Source organism: Rhea pennata, chromosome 1 (assembly GCF_028389875.1).
Source record: "Rhea pennata isolate bPtePen1 chromosome 1, bPtePen1.pri, whole genome shotgun sequence".
NCBI lineage: Eukaryota > Metazoa > Chordata > Aves > Rheiformes > Rheidae > Rhea > Rhea pennata.
Genome location: NC_084663.1, coordinates 192,418,464 through 192,439,262, shown reverse-complemented (window position 1 = coordinate 192,439,262; position 20,799 = coordinate 192,418,464). Strand labels below are relative to the sequence as shown.

At 37.1% G+C, this 20,799-nt stretch overlaps 1 protein-coding gene across 6 annotated transcripts in view; it reads left to right on the top strand.

Moving 5' to 3' along the window:
- Positions 1-20,799, top strand: part of FRY (FRY microtubule binding protein) — a 256,359-nt gene that overhangs the window by 96,480 nt on the left and 139,080 nt on the right. For 5 of the 6 annotated variants that reach the window (XM_062567139.1, XM_062567142.1, XM_062567138.1 and 2 more), the window contains one exon: positions 18,456-18,655. In XM_062567139.1, the coding sequence (XP_062423123.1) occupies positions 18,536-18,655 (120 nt within the window). In that variant the 5' untranslated portion in view covers positions 18,456-18,535. Of the gene's footprint in view, positions 1-12,158; positions 12,238-18,455; positions 18,656-20,799 lie in introns of those variants that run through there. The other variant, XM_062567140.1, reaches the window with a different exon arrangement.

Here is a 20,799-nt window from a genome sequence, read left to right as displayed (position 1 = left end):
GGTATCTAAAGACACTTTAGGAGTAATATTATATCTGTGGTCCAAAATTATTGCTCCAAAAGCCTCACTCAATAATGGAGATCTTTGGAGATGTGTAATCTCTACTGGCACCCTACTTTCTGGTATTAGTGTTCAGTAGGAAAATGAAGTTAACAAATCCTATGCATGCCCTGAAGTGCTTCTGTTTTGATAGGCTATAATGACTAAAACCAGCATAGACCCAGGCAGAAAACGAAGAGAAGAATCTGAAGGGTCAGATTTGGAGACATTCCTGGAGCATATCTGATATACACTGACAACAAGAACAAGAGATAATTTAACAATGTAGGCAGTCACTTAAATCCCTGCTCCAAATACTTCCATTTAATCTAAAAAAAGTTTATGTTATCTTTTAGTTATTTTTTAGTATTTAATAAATAATTAAGCGAGGGACAACTGCTGAGCTAAACCCATGTTTCCTTTTTCATTTCATCTGTAATCTCAAGTACTCTGAATTCTTTCTTCAAATTTGAGACACATCAATGAGCAGATCATGGGAAATCCTTCTTGCTGGTAGCCAGAAAATGAGAATAGTCTCTTGGAAGGTGGGAGATGTGAATTCTGAAGTTGCATAAAGCATTTAACTCAGAGCTATCACTTTGTGTGTAAATTTTCTAGCCATTAACTTTTTACATAAACAGCAGCTTCAACCAAATTGAAAAGAGAAAGGAGTTGCTCTTTTGCTCTGCCCTGTACATCTGAAGTGATCTAAGAATAAAAGATCTTTATATAGATGTGATTTTAGGCAGTGTTGGACACAGCAGTCTGGTTGTTTTGGATTCTGTTCTGAGCTGCTACTTCCTTACTTACTAGGAAATCGACCTAGGTTGATTTTTTTTGACTTCTGTCCCCGGTGCCAGATCTAAGCACCCAAGTTTTCAAGTGACTTGAGCACTGAGTCAAACGCTCTTGGAAATGCTAAGTCCTCCTAATGGTGATGGTTAGCTGAGAAGGTAGTGAATGTACTGAAAATTTCAGATCCCTTCTTTATGTATATATGGAAAGAAATGGCATATCATTGTTTAAATCTTAATCATGATTGTGTTTAAATTCTTAATTTATTATCAGCCTTAAGCACCATTTCAGGTACATGAAGTTCATGCTTCATGTAATTTCGTACATGCTCTCTTATGGAACCCTAACAAAGCAGTTTGTTATCAGTGGGTTGTCTTGGAGTACTGATCACATGGATCTGGGAATAATAACCTATTATGTTAATATAGTTTGTCATTGTGTTTGATGCAAAGTGATGTCCCATAACAACATCTGCTGTTTGTAACTAATAGAATTTATGGTAAGACAACTGTTTATGAAATAGCATTGCCAAACACTATCTACCCTGTTTTCTTTGAAATAAAATTTCTGATTCCATGCCTATTTACAAAGCCCTTTATGCGTTTTGAAGTCAGTATGCCAGTTATTCTAGTTTTAAATTTTTTCTTACAGGGAGAATCAGTTATCTTTTGCAGAAAGGTTCAAGCCTATTTGCTTAATTTTAAAAATATGTATTTGCCTTCTGAACTCTCCTGCCCCCTTATAGCCTCAATTTTGTGTTATAAAGTACCCTTCAGGCCAGAGGCAGGATGATTTATTGGATATGGTGAACCTTCTGAGGCTCCACAAGAGAAGAGTGAAGAGAATGGCATTTAATAGGCAGGATACATAATTCTATAATGCTTCCAGCATTCCCACAACTTTTCTTAAACATTCAAGTATGAAACTGAACTTTATTTCACAGTAGACAAGAACAAAGAGCTCTTGAATCTTTATATTGATTAGTCTTTGTTCTCTAGCAGATGACTAGGCATTTGTAGGTGACCTGCTGCATGCTTTATAGACGAAGATATGGTTTTAACCTTTTCCAGATTCCTAGAAGAGTCCATCTTCAAGGGCACGTGAACATACTTTCAGTGTGTTTCTCAGACATCCACTTAGATTGTGGAATACGTTTTTATGGGATGTAGCACAAAGACTTCAGGGATCCTCACTTTTCTATGCAAGCATTCCCTTAATGAAAACCACTGTTTTGTATGGTTATGACTTTTAGTTATAAGGCATATTTATAAATGATTCTGGCAATGGGCTTTCTCTTTTGACTTTTTCTCTTGAAAATATTCCCTGAAAATTGAATCATCCCAATAAATTACCTCCGTTTTGCATTCCCCCAAGGATTATTCTACTAAATTTTCCTTAAATCAGCTTCTATTTTTCCAAAGCATATTTGACAAGCAAAATGGTATAAAATTATTAAATATATCACAAAGATACTGTGATCACACAGTTATATTTGCACTTAGAAACGTAAATAGAAATCAATACTGCCAGGCATTCAGACTTTTATTTCTTGATATTCTGAAGGTAAGAGATAGAAGAATCTTTTTAGAACATCTGTATCATCATTTTACCAATGAAAGATTGTTCTCAGCAGTATGTTCTCTATTAATGTATTCAGTGAGTCAGGAATTGTACAATCAGAAAAAACATTGTCTCATCCAATCTATTCTCCTTATAGAGTGGGCTTTATGGCTCTTCTGAATTAATTTCTGTTTGAGCTAAAGCACATCTGCAAAAAAAAAAAATCTTGATTTAAAAATTCCACTAAAGAAAGAATCAGCAAAAGCCTTAATAATGTTCCAGTAGTTAATATCCCTCCTTTTGTGTTTGATTTCTTTAACATGTTTGTCTAGTTTATAATTCCAACCATTGAATGTTACCAAAGGAAGAACTGTCTATTAGCAAATTTCTGTTTCTCATATTAATGCTTAGCAGGCACAGAAGCAATTTCATCTAAGTTGTAGACATCTTCAGTGTTTATATTACATCAGATACAATCAGACTAAGCTTTACTTGTAGTTAGTGGTGAGAAATATGCACTCTCTGGGTACAGTTCAGATGAGCTGTTTTAGACATTTTTATTTGGAGGTAATGAATCAAACCTTTGAAGTGCCTGATTGCTTATGTTAACTGAAAAGGCATTTTAGGATAAGTAGCTTAATGTAAATGTCTGTTTTGCAAGCGGATGAACCTAACCCTTACACAGTTTGATTAACTGACCCTTTAACTTTCCCATGGTCAAACTAAAATAAGATTTAAGAAAAATTTTTAAGTCATTTATTATAGTTGCTTTCTATAAATCTTCTCTAGCTAGTTCAACAGCATCTTTCTCAAGCTGCAGACACTAGAGCAGGACGAGACATCCAGCAGTGGCTGTAGAGGCACTGGAATGGAGGCAGTAGATAACAACCTGTATTCAACAGGTTAGTTATCCTGATCTCAGGCCATTTTCAGAATCAGTGCTTCGCAGGAGTGGAAAGATGCCTTCTATCTATGTGGCATGTGTCCTTTGTTTCTAAATATGTAATTTTTATTTGTAGGCATTAACAGATGTCTTGCATTCTTTTTTCAAATAGCTATTCAAAATATAGTCTCTCAGGGACCAGTTAACTATCATTGCTATCTACCATTCTTAATTTATGTTTTGCCTGTAAACCTCCTAGAAGTGCCTTTTTTTTTTTTTTTTTTTTTTTCCCTTTGGGGTCATTAAGAGTAAGGGTAAATAGCACATGGCCAAGAACTGATCTCTAAGTCCACTAGAAGCATATTGATTTGGATATGATTCACTATTAACACAGTTTGAGAAGTATCTGTTAGTTAGCCTTTAATGAACTTTTAGTGTTGGTTTTCATTTTGCAATTGGGTAAGATACCAAGCCAACTGCCATACAGAAGTATAAGACTACACTTTTAACTTTATTAATCAAATTTATAGTCTCATAAAAAACCCGTGCAATTAGTTTAATAAAATCTGTTTTCCATAAACAGTAATACATTGCTAATGGCATTAGATTATTATTCTTTAATTCTTTATTAATCAAATCCAGGCACTCCTGAATGAATGTGAGGCTGACTGTGTTGTGGTTTCCTGGATTGTCCTTGATGACACTTTCAAAAAACTGATACAACATTTGTTTTGTCCCAGTCTGCTAGAATTCCAGAAGACTTTCTGAAAAGAAATAAGAATTAACAAAATTATTTTTAGATGTAATTAGCCTCTTCAATTTTTCTAAGTAATTATTCTGTTTTCTCAGTGTCAAAGCTGTTTGACTATTTGGAAAATATTATGTTAATCTTACGATCCTTTCCTTATTTCATAACTAAACGATGCATAGTTCATCTCTACAGATGCTTGTTCCTCTCCTTCGACTGCAGGAGAGCCTGGGATGACTAGTTCAGTGTGAAATTAACTTTGTGAGCAAAGAGGCCAAATAGTGTTTACTTCAATATAGAAGACAGACAGTGTTGTGACTGTGCTGCTGTAGTCAGTAGTAACTAATGATAGTAATGAACCAGCCAAAGATAGAGTCAGGAATTGCTAATGATAATTATTAATCCAGATTTTGGCTGCGGTTTTTTTGCTCATTTTTCTTCATATAAATGGTTTTTTGTTTGTGCTGCATGTTAGAGGGGGACATGAATAGATTTGTCTCACTTACTCCCATATTAACATTTATTCACAGAATCCTCTTCTATGGTTTCACCACAGAAAGCTTTATAAAATGTTGTAAGTCTTCTTGATCTGTGATGATTTAGTTTACAAGTCTACAGTGCCAGCTAGAGGCTTGGTTTACCCCTGGTGCTGTACTATTTTCCACCCACACAATCAAGTCTATGAATCCTGGCTGGCAGCAGCTGAAATGCACCGTGCTGCAGTTCAGTCTGCACAAGATGCTCTTAAGAGTTTACAGACTGAGAGAGAAAATCATCTCTTACATGGCTATCTTCATTGTCAGTTCTCCCTCAGTAATCACTGGCAAATGAAAGGCACCTCTAGAAGGTGATTTATTCTATCTTAAGCTAAGAATGTAAGGAGGATATGATGAATAACCTAGAAACGTCAGTCTCTCTTTCTTGACTCTACAAGGAGCCTAGATAGCTAGATTAAATTCGATATTTAATTTGTAGCTGGCCAAATTTGAACATGTCCCTCAAAGGCAGCCATAGAGTAGCTAGATTAGTGGTATCAGAAGATGAGGTCAAGGAGATAACTACAGTTTTAAAGATGTTTCTTTGATGTAGAATTATACTTTGAAATGAATGACTATTTAAAGATGGTATTGTATTCATTAAGGCGTGAAATAGGCAAAGCATTTCAACAAATTGTCAACTCGCAGCCACTGAGCAGTGTCAGATCAGTCAGTGAGACTGTTCAGGTTCAAAGGAAAAAGATACAGCCTGTTTTCTTTGTGCATTAGTAGTACAATTGTTTACAACATTTTGGGTGCAGAACCTATTGCTTATGCTTGGGCAGGTGCTTTACAAAGCACTTGGGTTTCATACATGTGTGTACACTGTACAGGAGCCACTTTGTCCATAAGCAACAAGCCGTTTGCATTCAAGTGGAATCCATGAGGTTTTAACAGCATGAAGCAATATTATTCTATGGTTTTAATCAGGAAGTGAGGACTAATGGATAACAAAAATTCAGGGAAGGGTCTGGTTCTGACATATGACGTAGCTATTCAAACTGGAATATGACTAGGATGCAACATCTAATGTCTTTGTTTAAGAAAAAGTAAGAGGTTTGGGTTTGCGTTTTTTTTTTTTTTTTTTTTTTTTTAATCCCTCTGATCCAAACTTTCACATTTTTTTACTGCAGAGCATTTAAGGAGAAAGGGAAAAGTATAATTTTCCCCAAAGAAGGTGTGTAGGGAAGGAAGATGCAGGTAACATCCTCCCTGTTTACTGGTCCCTCTTTTGGAAGCAACTATGCCTTCTCTTTTGGATGCTTTTAAACTTGAGCTTCCTCGGCACTTTTCCAAGTTTCCTAAAGTAAATTCTTCTGCTAACACCCATCGACCACAAAATGCCAGGAATATCCTCATCTCCTCATCTCTGAAAAAGAAAACAAATCCAACAAAATATCTGTCTAAAAACCTTATAGGAAGCTATTTCTGATTCAGGAAAACCAAAATTCACACTATTTTTTTTTCCATAGTACATAAAGAAGTGTAAAAGAATATGAACATCTTTATTTTAAAATACTGTGCTTTTAAGTTGTACTTGAACCCCCAAAAATTCTGGCATAGTTTCAGAAATATAAAGACCTTTTTTTCTTTTAATTGTTCAAAAATCAGTTAATTTATTCATCTGAATATGAAATGCATAGCTTTTGCCCCTTATTTTAAAAACCTTTTTTTACTTTTGGAACAATTGGCAGATAACAGAACATTTGAAGTGGTATGGAGAAGATATCAAGATACTGAAAGCATATTGTTAATCTAAGATCAACCTTTAAAGAGGCAGTATATCCTTACTGTATAAAACACAGAAGTGAGAAGCAGCTGATAAGTATTTATGTTTAATTCAGATCCCATCAGAGGCAGCACGGATATTTCCTTTAATGAGACATCATACATATGTCATGTACTTGTCATGTATTATATATGCCATGTTATGCCAGTAAATGTAAGTAAGTATAACTTAATTCAAATGGAATATTCACAGGACAATTGAAAATCATTTGGGGACTGGACACAAGATTTACCAAATCATTTAGCTTTTTCACTCTTTAATCTTACCACAAGCCAAATTCTAAGTGCAGCATGGACAGCAAGTATTTTTTACAAACAAAACGGAAGAGAAAAATACTTATCTATGATACATGCTTAGATTTCCATATATTTTCTGCATGTGTTGTGCTGTAAATAAATGAAAAAAATCAAATTCTAAAGGAATATAGGTGGCCCAGAAAAAGAAATATTGGGCAAAGAGAATGAGGGAGATGTGTTGTTGTCATCAGTGGCGTGGAGTCTAGTTGGAGGCCTGTGGCTAGTTGTGTCCCCCTGGAGTCAGCACTGGGTCCCATCCTGTTCAACTTACTCATCAATGACCTGGATGAGGGGATGGAGTGCCTCCTCAGCATGTTTGCTGATGATACCAAGCTGGGAAGAGTGACTGACACACCTGAGGGCTGTGCTGCCATTCAGAGAGACCTGGACAGGCTGGAGAGTTGGGCAGAGAGGAACCTCATAAGGTTCAACAAGGGCAAGTGCAGGGTCCTGCACCTAGGGAAAAATAACCCTAGACACCAGTACAAGCTGGGGGCTGACCTTCTGGAAAGTGGCTCTGCAGAGAAGGACCTTGGAGTGCTGGTGGATGACAAATTGTCAGTGAGCCAGCAATGTGCCCTTGTGGCCAAGAAGGCCAATGGTATCCTCGGGTGCATTGGGAAGACTGTTGCCTGCAGGTGGAGGGAGTTGATCCTGCTCCTCTACTCAGCCCTGGTGAGGCCTCATCTCGAGTACTGTGTCTAGTTCTGGGCTCCCCACTACAAGAGAGACATGGAGCTACTGGAGAGAGTCCAGAGTAGGGCTACAAGGATGATCAGAGGGCTGGAGCACCTGCCCTATGAGGAAAGGCTGCAAGAGCTGGGCCTGTTCAGCCTGGGGAAGAGAAGACTGAGGGGGGATCTTATCAATGTGTACAAATACCTGAAGGGAGGGTGTCAAGGGGATGGGGACAAACTCTTTTCAGTGGTGCCTCATGTGACAGGACAAGAGGCAATGGGCAGAAACTGAAGCACAGGAAGTTCCACCTGAATATGAGGGGGAATTTCTTCCCTGTGAGAGTGTCGGAGCATTGGCACAGGTTGCCCAGAGAGGTTGTGGAGTCTGCTTCTCTGGAGATCTTCAAGGCCCGCCTGGATGCAACCCTGTCTACCATGCTGTAGGTGACCCTGCTGAGTGGGGAGGTTGGACTAGATGATCTCCAGAGGTCCCTTCCACCCTTACTGATTCTGTGATTCTATGATTGTATGATTCTCTGTGGATAGCTTTCCTGCTTCTTTCAGATATCTCACAGGGATGTGAGGTGAAACCTTTGTGAACAGTGTTAAGCTTCTCAACCCCTGGCCTACAGCGTGGGAGAAAGGAAGAGAGAAAGTCTGCTTCTTGCAGGATCCAAGTGATGAGGAGTTTTACCAAATCAATGAAAAGGACATTAGAAAGGGGAGGGATGGATGTGATGGCCTCTCCTGTTTGTTTGCATTGCAGCCCCCATTTGTGAAGCTCTACATATGGAGACAGTCTTTCACAAGAGGAAGAAATGCATTACATACATTGCTCTTCTGTGAAGGGCCTCTTATATCTATGAATCCCTCTCTCGTAGGGAATTCCAGAGCACCTCTGAGAATTAGAAAGCTTAACGCCTACCTGCAAGTATCTGGGACATGAGAGCTAGATGATTGCTAGTAGCCAATAAATCCAAACCAATAGTTTTAGCCTTTCCAAAGTACCCAGGCTGAACTCCATCCTTCACTTCAAAGCGAACAGGCACTTTACCCACACACATCCATCTTTGGATCTGTCACAGTGTACAGGGGCTGTTCTTAGGTTTCCTTGAGCTTGAGCCACATTAAACTGGTTACCTGCTGAGTGGTGTTCATCTCAGAAGAGAGCTTCATAAGCATCTCTGAGATGAATGAGCATTTGAGCTCTTTGTGAAAAGGGTCTCAGACGAGCATCCCCTGCAAGTGATATTTTAGCATTCTGCAAGCCCAATAATTGACCAGACACTTATTTTTATGGATGCTACATTCTGTCTCTTAAGATCTTTTTAATTATGCAGAAGATAGTGTTCAATTGTTAAGAAATGACCACATCTGGGACTTGTTCGGAGGCTTCATTCTGCAAATCAGTTTACCCCCCTGATTCAGAGGAGGGCAGAATGAGTTTTCTGGAGGGAGTTTTCCTCATGTCCTGGAACACTCAGTCTCACTGGGGATAGCATATGATCTGTTTCAGGCCTTCTGTTTTATAACAACCCTGAAAGAAATGGAAAATAAAGTGAAAATTGGCGTGCATGCGTACCCACAAGCACACATGCACACAAAGATCAAGCCTGTCTTTTAGTTCCTAGGTCAATTGGGTTGGTCAAATCTTACATTTTGTCCACAACTCTGCCAGTTCTTAATGGATACACTAGTTAATTGTCTCCTGTTTTCTGATTTGCTGTTCCTTAGGTTTGCATGGAATTTGCACTCTCCTGTTGTGGTAATAGGAGTAATAAGTTTGGAGAAGGTTTGCCCAAGCAAAACTATAGATTGTTGGAACTGTTTTCTGTAGTTCAAAAAGTATTCCAATAAGAGTGGAATAAATATGTCTAAACCTGGCGACTGCATTTTTTCGCAAAGTCTTAGAACAGGGATCATTTCAAGTCTTGGTCTTATCTCAGTTACATCTGTGACCAAGTCCTGGAATGCTTTTATCACTGACATTTATTACTCCTTTCTTTCTTTAGCCCCTTGTCATTTTACAGAGCTAACTCTCGTGAAGCACATCTCTGTATACTTAAAGAAATAGCAGAATATTTGAAAAGTAAATTAACTGAAATTTGTGAGTTATCCTTTTCTTCCTTGCACCTCCAACACGATCAAGCATTTTGAGGACTTCTTCAGGCATACTTTCAAAGTCATTTTGCTCTGGAATCTTAACGTCGTTTCCACTTTTCCCTGCTGATCTCACTGCCTCTTCCATTTCACCTTCTGGATGACATGGTAATTCCTCTGGTATGGTGATTCACATACTGTGTCCAGTGTTTTTATTTTGTGTGGAATTGTCTGTCTTTTGTTACATTGCAGACCATCTATGTGCCTCAAGAATCCCTAATTTAGATTAAATGGGCTCTTGAAAGACAGCACGAGCTGTGATAGTTGTATGTCATTAGGATGTTAACTTTCCTGCATTGAGACATCTGCATGGAATGACCTAGTTGCTTCTCCCAGTAGTTCCTTGAACAACTGTTTTAAACTCTTCACAGCCTAGTGTTTTAAAATGCAAGTTTACTGTGATTTCCAGTAATTGTATTTTGGAGACAACTTTGTTCTACTAAGAAGGAAAACACATTTCAGCTTTTTGAAATACATAATATGTCTCATGTTCTTATTGTCTATATCTGTATCTGTCTGTATCTTCTGTTTATGTCTACATATTGCTATCACTGAGCAAATTTCTGGCTAAAGGGCAATTCTCTCACCTGCAAGGGAGATAAGCCATGCATATCTATGACTTAATAAGACACTGTACTTACCCTCTAGTAAGTGAAAGCACAAAGTTGAAATGAAAAGCAGGTCAAAGCTGGGCAGTGGAAGAATATCAAATAGGAATTCTTAAAATGAAACTCGCAGGACCATAATGTTTTGCCAAAGCAGGGAGACAAGATCAGAAGATTAATTTTGTTCTCTTATTTCAAAGGGAGGAATGAGAACTGAATAGAGCTGAATTCTTAGGGAAGAATAATGTTAGTTCCTATCTTATAGGTGGGGAAACTGGAATAATGAGAAAGCAGTAGGTCTGAGAGAACTGGGAGCTGCCTCTGTCCTGCCCTTTGTTCCATGTGTTGTGAGATAAGGATGAAAATGATTATAATGGATTGGATTTTAACTGTGAGTTTAACTTGGGATGGATTTTAATTCTAATTCAAAGAGTCTGGATCCAAAATAGGAGCTGAAATAATGGTGAAGGGCAGCGTAGAGAAAAATCAAAAGTGATTCCTATTGCTAATCCGGAAGTGAGTTTGTAATAAGTTCCATCTATCATTGTCAAAATAGATAGTTGTCCTCAAGCAAGGCCTTAGACATTTGAGGAGCTGATAAATTAGGGAGTAAATATACCCTTTTTCACATACTGCTCCTCTCTTCCCAGTAGCATACTTAACAAAGCATCATTTGAACTGGTTATTAAAATGAATGTAAAAAACCTTATTGTATGGCCTGTAACAACTTCTGAGGTCCATATAGAAGCTGTTATATGAATATACCAAAAGCACTAAAATGGTAGACATAGCTGTCCTTCTCCAGCGCTGGTAACCATTTACAGCTCCAACAGTAGTGAAGCTGGCATGCATTCTCCTAGGGATCAAGAGATCTGTAACTACCTTCTGAGTACATGGCTTCCAGATGGAGAGTATTAGCTGTGAAACTTTGATGCTACATCTAGTTGAATCCGCTACTGCCAAACTTCCTCTATTTTAATAAAAATATGTAAAAGGAACGCCAAATGTAACATGTAGGGACATACTCATATTGCATGAAATTGTGCTCCCTGTGAAGAGTGAGGCCAGCATCTGTACCACTATGACTTTCATTTTTACTTACAAAATAGTCTGGAAGTGAGCTTGGCTGTGCGTAGAATTTATGCTGATCTTTTATTTCTTTAGTGTAAATTCTCCAGAAAGAGGATCTGAGACACTGAAAGATTAGACATCAGTAGTATCACTTGCTTAGTGTGGAGACCTGTGCTTTAAATAAATTTATTTCCTGTAATATATATTTTAAGTCATTGATATTATATTTTATGCTTAACTTTATGCCTTTATGATTATTTTTGTTGAAAAAATGCAAATAAGTTATGAAAATAATGCTTACATTAAAATAGTACTACAAAGCTTACTTATATGTTGGAATAGCGCATTTTTCTTGAGACTCCTACAGTTTCTCTCACTAAAATAAAACAGATCTGCTATATTTCAGCAAAAGTTTCCATTTGAAATTTATTCTCTTATCTATCAAACTCACACTAATCCAGGAAAGGTCTCCTTTAAAAAGCAAAACAGTGCTTTTCTCACCTTGGTACAATATGTTGTCTTTTTGTAAATTTAATCTTTAACAATTTGGTTTATAATATATTTTCTTTTTAATATTATAATTGCAGTTTTAAAGTAAAACACATTTCCTGAGGAGTTATTTCAGCAGATGCATAATTATCTTTAAGGATATGTGGTTTCTCCCTGACTCTTGATGTGAGAAAAGAATAGATACTGTGTTGGTTTTATCATCTCAAGCAATTTAAACTGTTTATACTTGGGGCCAGAAGACCTTAGTTGCAAAGCACAAGTTTTATCACCCATCCTATGTTGTCTTTGTGCTTTGCATTTTTGTACTAATCACCTTCAGCTGGAATTGTTTGGTAATGCGTGTATTTGGTATGCACGGTTTGTTTATGTCGAGCTCCATTATCCTGTCTCATGATCTCAGAGTGCCTGAAGTAGTTTCGCTAATCTGTCAGCATAGTGTGTACTTGCAGATAAATATAGACAGGCAGCCACTCTGTGAGCGGTCATCCTCATATGCTGAAGCTAAAAATTACCCCTTTGGCTATGGAAAGGCTGATCTGATCCGGAGGCCTGCTCTAGCTCAAACATTGTAAGTCTTCCGCACTTGTCCATTAAAAAAAAAAAAAAAAGAAGCCAAGAGAAATGTCTGCCTCAAAGCTGAAAAATTTATAGTGAAGTGTGAAGCAGGATTATGAAACAACTAATTTCATTTTCAATGTTAGTTAGAAGAGGATTCTAACTTTTCTAACTAAAGTGGAACATTCAGGTATTCACGGGCTCATGGATATTACTGTAGCATGTTGGAAAAAATCCAGTGTGATCAGCTTTATAAAAGGGCTCGGTAGGTATGAAAATACTGGAAATACTGGGATTACATGTTTTGATTTGTGTTATTAGTTTGTTCTTTGTTGCTAGCATGTAAATGTGACACAGTTAACTAAAAGAATGCAATGTCTGTTTTTTCTGGTTAAAGATACTGGAAATACACTGTGTTTTGCTGAAGTTGTATCCAGTGTTGTGCAGACTCAGCTTGTGCATAGTGGTTAGATCTTTCTGTTGTTTTGCTTATCATTGATTTTGAAGAAAAAAGTCTGTGCTGCAGACCATAGGAGAGACTCTGGTCTGATTTTGTGCTTGTCCCCATCACCAGCTTAGTAACTGTGTATGTGTTAAAATTACTGTGCTTTTATGCAGTAGTTTCTATGATCAGGAATGCAAATATCATGAAAACAAAGGATCTAATACACGGAAAAAATTTAGCAGTGATTTTAGTTCAGGTTTCCTTTCTGTGGCAATAGTATATGACTGTGGTTATAAGAGCTTGTGATATTGCATTGCTACTTCTATATTTGCTCCCTGTTTTGAAATGATTTCAAGTACAGAAAGTCAAGAAGATCTTAAGTAACCTGAACTAAATGAAAATGTTCTGTAGGAAATCATTATCGTGTGACGTACAACTTATTGCACATACAGTAGAAAATAGGAAATATAGCTTGGAAAAAAAATGGGTTGATTAAGAGATGTAGCCCTCAGATGAAATTACACACAAAAATGGTGCAGACATCTTCTAGTTGGTCATACATAGGTAATCTCTGGCACATGTATTTCTAGGATAGGAGCCTTCAATATGTACAGAACTTTCTAAAGGTGCCCTACCGATTTCCTGCTATTGCAGGACATTCAGGCATCAAAGTTACCATGGTCTCCCATTCTGTGCATGTAGTTCACCATTCAGTCTCCTAGGGACTGAACTACTTTTGTCTAAGTGTCTACTTTAGGATAATACTTGCGTGGTGACCAATAATTTACAGTATGTTAAGGGTTTGGAGTAGATGTTTCGGTGGTCCATTCAGGTAGTATTCTTGGTGTAGAAGATAATTCTTCTTTCAAAATCACATAGTTAAAACTTATTTTATCAATAAAATCAACATTTAGAATTGAGTACGCCCTGCTTCCCTCATATCTTCTGCATAAATCCATGCAAACTTTGGTGATTTCTTACAAAGAATTACACGTCTTACTTAATGGAGAAGTTTTTCATTGGCAGAGAGATGGCAAAAAGGGCATATTTTATTACAAATTTTAAGGTCTACATTGTTAGGTATAAACATAAAGGGGTCAATCATGGACATCTTTAAAGTTGGTATTTCTTAAATTTTGAGTTCTTGGGTTTCCATTTTTATATTTAAGAGGCCAAAGGCTTTTTTACAATGAGCTTTGTAGAGCTTTCACTCTAACAAAATGAACTATATTCTGTAAAGGTTCATGCATCACCAGCATAGATGTTAGTGATAATCTAGTTGGTAGGCCAGGTTTTTGCAATGCAAATATCAAGCCTGCACAAATACTTGAGATCATAGAATCATAGAATCAGTTACTAGGTTGGAAGGAAACTCTGGAGATCATCTAGTCCAACCTCCCTGCTCAACATGCTGGACAGGGTTGCATCCAGGCAGGCCTTGAAGATCTCCAGAGAAGCAGACTCCACAACCTCTCTGGGCAACCTGTGCCAGAGCTCCATCACTCTCACAGGGAAGAAATTCCCCCTCACGTTCCTCAGGCGGAACTTCCTGTGCTTCAATTTCTGCCCATTGCCTCTTGTCCTGTCACATGGGGCACCACTGAAAAGAGTTTGTCCCCATCCCCTTGACACCCTCCCTTCAGGTATTTGTACACATTGATAAGATCCCCCCTCAGTCTTCTCTTCCCCAGGCTGAAGAGGCCCAGCTCTCGCAGCCTTTCCTCATAGAGCAGATGCTCCAGCCCTCTGGTCATCTTCATAGCCCTATGCTGGACTCTCCAGTAGCTCCATAATGGAATTGAACAGATGTATTAGAAAACCAAGCTTGTGTGTAATAGCTCATGAAACTCATGATCAACTCGAATCCTCATAATGGTGGCAATATTAACTTCCACACAGAAGATGCTTATATGAAGTTGACACTACAAAATATTATTTTAAAAATTTGAACTAAATAAATGTCATGTGTCAGTTTTTTCTAGAGTTGCTGTATTTGCTGTAGCAATGATAAATATTAACCCCCAGAACATCATTTTACCTTTCTGTGAAGGAAAGGATGTTCCATATTTCACAGAAGAGCTAAAATAAAAGCTTTTGGTACATTAAAAAATCCCACAAATAACTGTGTTTCTCTACTACAGTGTGCAAATAATTGCTTTTTCAGTTAGGTGCCTGAAAAAAAAAATAATTGGATTGATCTATAATATTTTCTTCATTTTTTCTCAGTGAAATGAAAACTGGAAAATACTTGCCTCAAGTTAAGAGAATGCCCAGATCACAAGGTGTGGAGTCATTTTTATTTAACTGTCCAGTATTTCTGGCTCTATTCACATTTGAGTATTTTCTGAAAAGGCGAATGGCTGTAACAGGAAAACTATGCAAGACAAAACTCAGAATGCATCTCTAGACCGCCAGTCAAGTTGTGAAGTGCAATGCCTCTTTCCTTGGTTGATGAAAAGCACGGTCAAAGGATGCTGAGAGTCGCTAATATGACCTGGTGATTTCAGTATAAACAATGTGGTGATCTTAAGGGGTACCAAACCTTGTTTTAGTTCTTCCGTGTAAGAAAAATGTAAGGATTGGTGTACAGCAAGGAGGAGCATCAAAAAAAGAGACTAAGATCAGCCTGCATCACGATAGCATGGTTGTGTAGAGGCTGCCTAGCCTTTGGTTTGGATTTGGGTCCTCTTGGATAGAGGAAGAAATTGAATTCAGATGTCTCCAAAATTTTGGACAAGTGTAATAATGGTAGGAGGAATGAATGGCTGCTCCCAGGGAATGTAGTTAGTTTTTCTAGACTTAATTTCATAAGGATGTGAGGTGTGCATGTTCTCAAACATGTCCTGCTTCCATCCATCCCTCCTTCTCTCCCTCTTTCTGACAGTCCCTTAATAACTTTTGAACTTAATAGCCCATTTAAACCAAAATTGCCTGTGAAACAGATGCCAAGTTTGCATTTGATTAGATTTCTATGGAATCCTTCAAGAAGGAGCTTCAAGTTATTGCCATGGTCAGAGAAAGGCAGCAGCAGCAGCACTGGAGGGCTGTGTGTTTTGCTTGGCAGAGGCTGGCTGGCAGTGTGTGTGCACAGCCCTTGGCTGCAGAGCCCTGGGAGGGAGGCTAAGCAATGACTCGGGGGAGCCTGAGATAGCAACAGTGGGGAGGGCAGGACATTTATGGCACAAAGGACATAAATCCACAAGAAAACTGATTTCACTGCTCACAGAAAGCCATTTATTCTCATTAAACACTTGGCAATCAAACAAATTTCATGGGTAGTTCTGAGCCAATCAAAACCACATATTTGACAAATATATTATTAATTGTAAAAATATTGCCTGACTTCTTTCTAAAGCTATTTGAGGAGAAATTTCCATGACCTAATAGATTTGATAGTCCGTATAAATTTGCCTTTGATCCACTGCATTCCATTAGCCTCATGCCTAAGCTTTAGGAGCGCCTAGGTGATGACAAGGGAGGATTTGTAATTATGCTCTTCTTTGATGGCTCTTTTCTCATTGCTCTGAAGTAGATGATTATTCAGAACAACTGTGTATTTTTAGAAACAATTTTATGTAATATAAAGTAAAAGTCTTCTATACAAGTTATTTTATGCAAAGGATCATATTGCAAACAGTGTGATTGTATTTTAGCCCTGAAATTCAAGTGAAACTTTGCAGGAAGAAAGTCTAATCAAATGGAAGAGATGGTGCTGCTGTGTTAAGGAGTCATGATGTATCTGTCAATTAGGGGAGTTATTTTCAAGGTGAAATGTGATATAAATTGGATATGTTATACTTGCAGAATAATAGTTACACAAAAAAAAAGCATTTCTATCCCACATTTTAGTCATGTAGCAGACTTCTAAGCTTGATTTTCTAAAGAAAAATATGTTCTCCTTTATCCAGTGCAACTTTTTATTTTTCAGTGAATGAATTTGGGGTCTAATTCTGCCGCATCCTGAACACTCTCAAATAATAATGTAATCATTGAGTTTGAGATTTTTCAGGTTTTTGCAGCAGTGAGATGTTAAATTATTTAGGAGACATTTAAAATCTCATTTATTCTTGAAGTAATCTCATGTAATTAGTAGCTGACAGTTACTTTCAGTAGTAGTTGCAATTCTGTTCCTCGAAATGCTAAAGGCATTAGATTTGAGGCATCCACCATTGTAGTTCATTCTTCTTTTTTTCTTTCTTCACAACTTGGAAACAACATACAATGTGACACTTAGGGATGCCATACTTTGGGGAAATGGTATTAGCTTCTAATATTTTCCATATTTTGTATTGCATTAAAATACTCTTGTCCCAGTCACCAGCAGTGGTCACAGGTGTTACAATACTTGCATTGCATTGTGAATGGCAAATTATTGGTCCTTGGGGTGTTTTCTTTATTTGCTACTTCCAATGTAGCAAAGCTGGAAGAGGATGGTACTAGTATCTTCCTGAAGACCAAGCATGACTCTTACTACCAATAAGAACTAGGTCTGAGTATTTCGGTTTAGGAATTCTATGCGTAGAACAATAGTATTTGGATTGTTTTTATTTTCATTGTATTTCAGTTTAATTTTTTAAGTTTTAATTCAGTTTCCCAGAAGAAGAGGAACTAGAGCTATCTATAATACATGCTATCTTGGACCAGTTGTAGGGAATCACAAAATAATTTAGATTAGAAGGGATCTTCAGAGGTCATTTAGCCCAACCGAAGTCCAACTAGATTAGGGTGCTCATAAACTTGTCTAGTTGAGTTTTGAGTATCTCCACACTGGGAGTTTCCACAGTCTCTCTAGACAACCTAGGGTAACCACTCTCACAGTGGAATTTTTTTCCATATATCCATCTTGAATTTACCATATTCCAACTTGTGTCTGCTGGCTCTTGTCCTGTCGCTGTCCACCTCCAAAAAGAATCGGGCTCTATTTTCTTTGTACCTTCCCATTAGGTAGTTCAAGACTGCAAAAAGATCTCCCTTATCCTTATTTTAAGGTTCAGCCAACCCAGCTGTTCCAGCTTGTCCTCATATATCACATGCTTAAGCTTCCAGCTGTCTTCAAGGCCCTCCACTAGCCTCACTCCAGTGTATCAAAGTCTTTCTTGTACTGGGGAGCCTGAAACTGCATACAGTGCTGCAGACATGATTTCACAAGTGCCAGATATGACTGTAGTGTTTGGTATTTTCAGGAGAACTAAAAAATAATTGGCATATTTTGGGCTATGGAAAACATTTTGTGCCTGACTCTTCCTACAACATTTATAGTGATAGTCTGTGTTTTTAACAGCATAATTCTTGACTGACTTCTCTGTAAATGAGAAGAAAGTCAGGCCTTTAGAACTTACCTTAGTCAAAAAAGCATACTCCTGATTTATGTAGGGATAGTTCAGTTTGAATAGCAATAAGTAATAAATCATTTATTTGACAATTGAATTAGACATCTGGCCTAGAAGATAAAAAGATAAGAAATGAGAATGTTGTTCAGAGAAGTAGTTATCAGCAGGTCTTACAATGTGAGAAAAGAGCAGAGAGTAGGCTCTGCATAGTAACCACTACTCAGTTTTAATATATAAGGTTTCATCTTTGATTTCTTCTGCTAGTCTAGATTATATAAGGTTTACATGTAACTATATATTAAGTATAACTTGGAGACTGTATTTACATATTTTGCGCTGCTTTGATTATCAACTTGTCTCTGTCTTTGCTCTGCATGTATAGTAGATTAGGATGCTCTAGAAAAGTCAAGAAATGTTGAATTACCCGAAAGTAAATATGTCTCTTTTATCTTTCAGCTTCTCCGGTTGGTAACGGATATATCAAGCCACCTGTCCCACCTGTTTCTGGTACACAGAGGGAAAAAGGACCACCAGCCATGTTGCCTATCAGCGTTGACCCAGACAGTAAACCAGGCGAATATGTCCTGAAGAGCTTGTTTGTTAACTTCACTACTCAGGCTGAACGCAAGATCCGCATCATCATGGCAGAGCCTCTTGTAAGTAAAAAGGAAATTCTAATGCATTGCTTTGAATTTATTTTCAAGCTTACTCTACAATGCAGAATGTTTCCTTCTAGTCTATATTAGATCTTGATAGTGTTTCCCAAACAGTAAGATACGCTACTATGGCAATTAGAAGGTCGTGGGAGAGGAGAGAGGTATGCAAGATATGCCAAGGGGGTGACATGAAAAGGAATGAGTATGTTATTTTTGCTGCAATATGGGCACATGCTAATGCCTTTGAGAGGCAGAAAGGATGTCAGTGTAGATTTCATGACTGGGAGGGATGTCACATGAGGCAATATAGAAAATAGAAAATGCTCAAATATGGTGACGAGAGTATTTCAGAATATTATTGGATTTCCAAAACTAAAAAATGAAAATGAATAACACTACTGCCTCCTATTTTACTTCTATGACAGTAGCACGCTTCACAACCTAATAAAGTGCTATAGTACTTCATTTTCTGGATACAAAAAATAATAGCATTTGAAAAAAGGGACTTAAATTACAAGGTCTAGCAAAGTCAGTAAGAGAAACCTCCTTGCTTATATGCAAATTTGGGCAAATTTAATATCAAACCTTTGTTCCAAACTGTCTTATGTAACTGAACTTCCAGGATTCTGCTCATTTAACTTGAGACTATATTTTATTTACCTTTTTGTGAATTTAAACAGAAAAAAATAGTTCTGTAACCTACATTTCAGTTTTGACAATGCAAAAATTAAAAAAATAAAATAAGCAGGAACTTGGATTTTTGAGTTGTAAAGAAATATCTTGCAACATTTTTGTTGTAAACCACAGTATAAAATAGTTAGATCAGTTCCCCGTTTTCAGGTCTGGAGATTCTGAATAGTAAAATTAAGATTGTACTGAGTCTAATGAAATCTGTGTAATTCCATGCCTTGGTTTAGATTCAGAAGGATTTGACGTGCTTGGAAAGTCTTTCTGTTTAAAACATTAGGTAGATGCAAGATAAGAAAAATATCATACCTGCTTTAGAAATAACACAAAAAAAGCTAAAAGGAAAAATCTTTTTTCTCTTCTTTCAAGAGTCTCCTCCAGATCAGAAAAAATAAAAATATTAACAATCATGATGAGGTCTTTAAAAAAAAACAGGGTGACAGCAGCTATTTAGTACCATCCTCCCTTCACGTGACCCATAATGAACACCTTTAAATTTTAAAAACAAAATTGGTTGTGAAATTACTTGACAAGAAGAGAAAGAACGGAGAGACCATGTACTGAGAAATACCATTTCTTTGGGGGTGCCTCTCTTATCTCTTAACCATTTTCATTTAACATTTCAGAAATAGATATATACTAGTTTCTTTGACTCTCTCCTATTTCACCTGATGCTAAGATGATTTACACTTGCTGTGTGTTGATGTATTTTTTGTCTCTTTGTGAAACTACGAATGTCTCAATGAATGTTGATCTTATTGCAGAGGTTGTTCAGTGAAATTTTATTTGGTAAATTCAGTGTAGAATGTACAAATATGACAAGAGGCTAAAATTTCATTTCTCTTCAATATTTTGGGAACATTTTTCTTATAATGATCTAATTGTGAGAAACTAACAATAATTCAATGACATAATCACATCTAATTTAATAAGAATAGAGCTTATAAGGTATAACATGCTGCTATTTGAGGGTGACTGTGACAAATGCCTAAGCAGACATTCATAGAGATCCAGTCAAGATGATACTGAAATAATTAATTTGTAATAAAAGAAGTGACAAGAGAAAATGGCAAAAAAGATTCTGGAATAGTGATTAAGAAGTTATGTTCATCATTTCTGTGAAGTAACTGTTGATTGTGTAGCGGCTGTGTTCCCATATTTCTACTCTACTGACTAAAACTGTGGCCAGGAAGTTCCAAGGATCTGCAAGACAAATTTTATAAATTGGTGATGTAGGACAGTTGTTTTTTCTTTTTTCACAATACATACTTCAATGCTGAACTCTTTGAGGATTCTATTCTAATTTAAACTCAAATATACTTCAAAGAAAATCAAACTTGCAAAGTGCTCCAACACTGATATGTTTCTAGTCTGAGTTCTCTAAGTCATTGCAAGATCTGACAGTTTAATTCTATGAATCATAAATATTTAAAATATCTTTTAGAGAATCTAAAAAG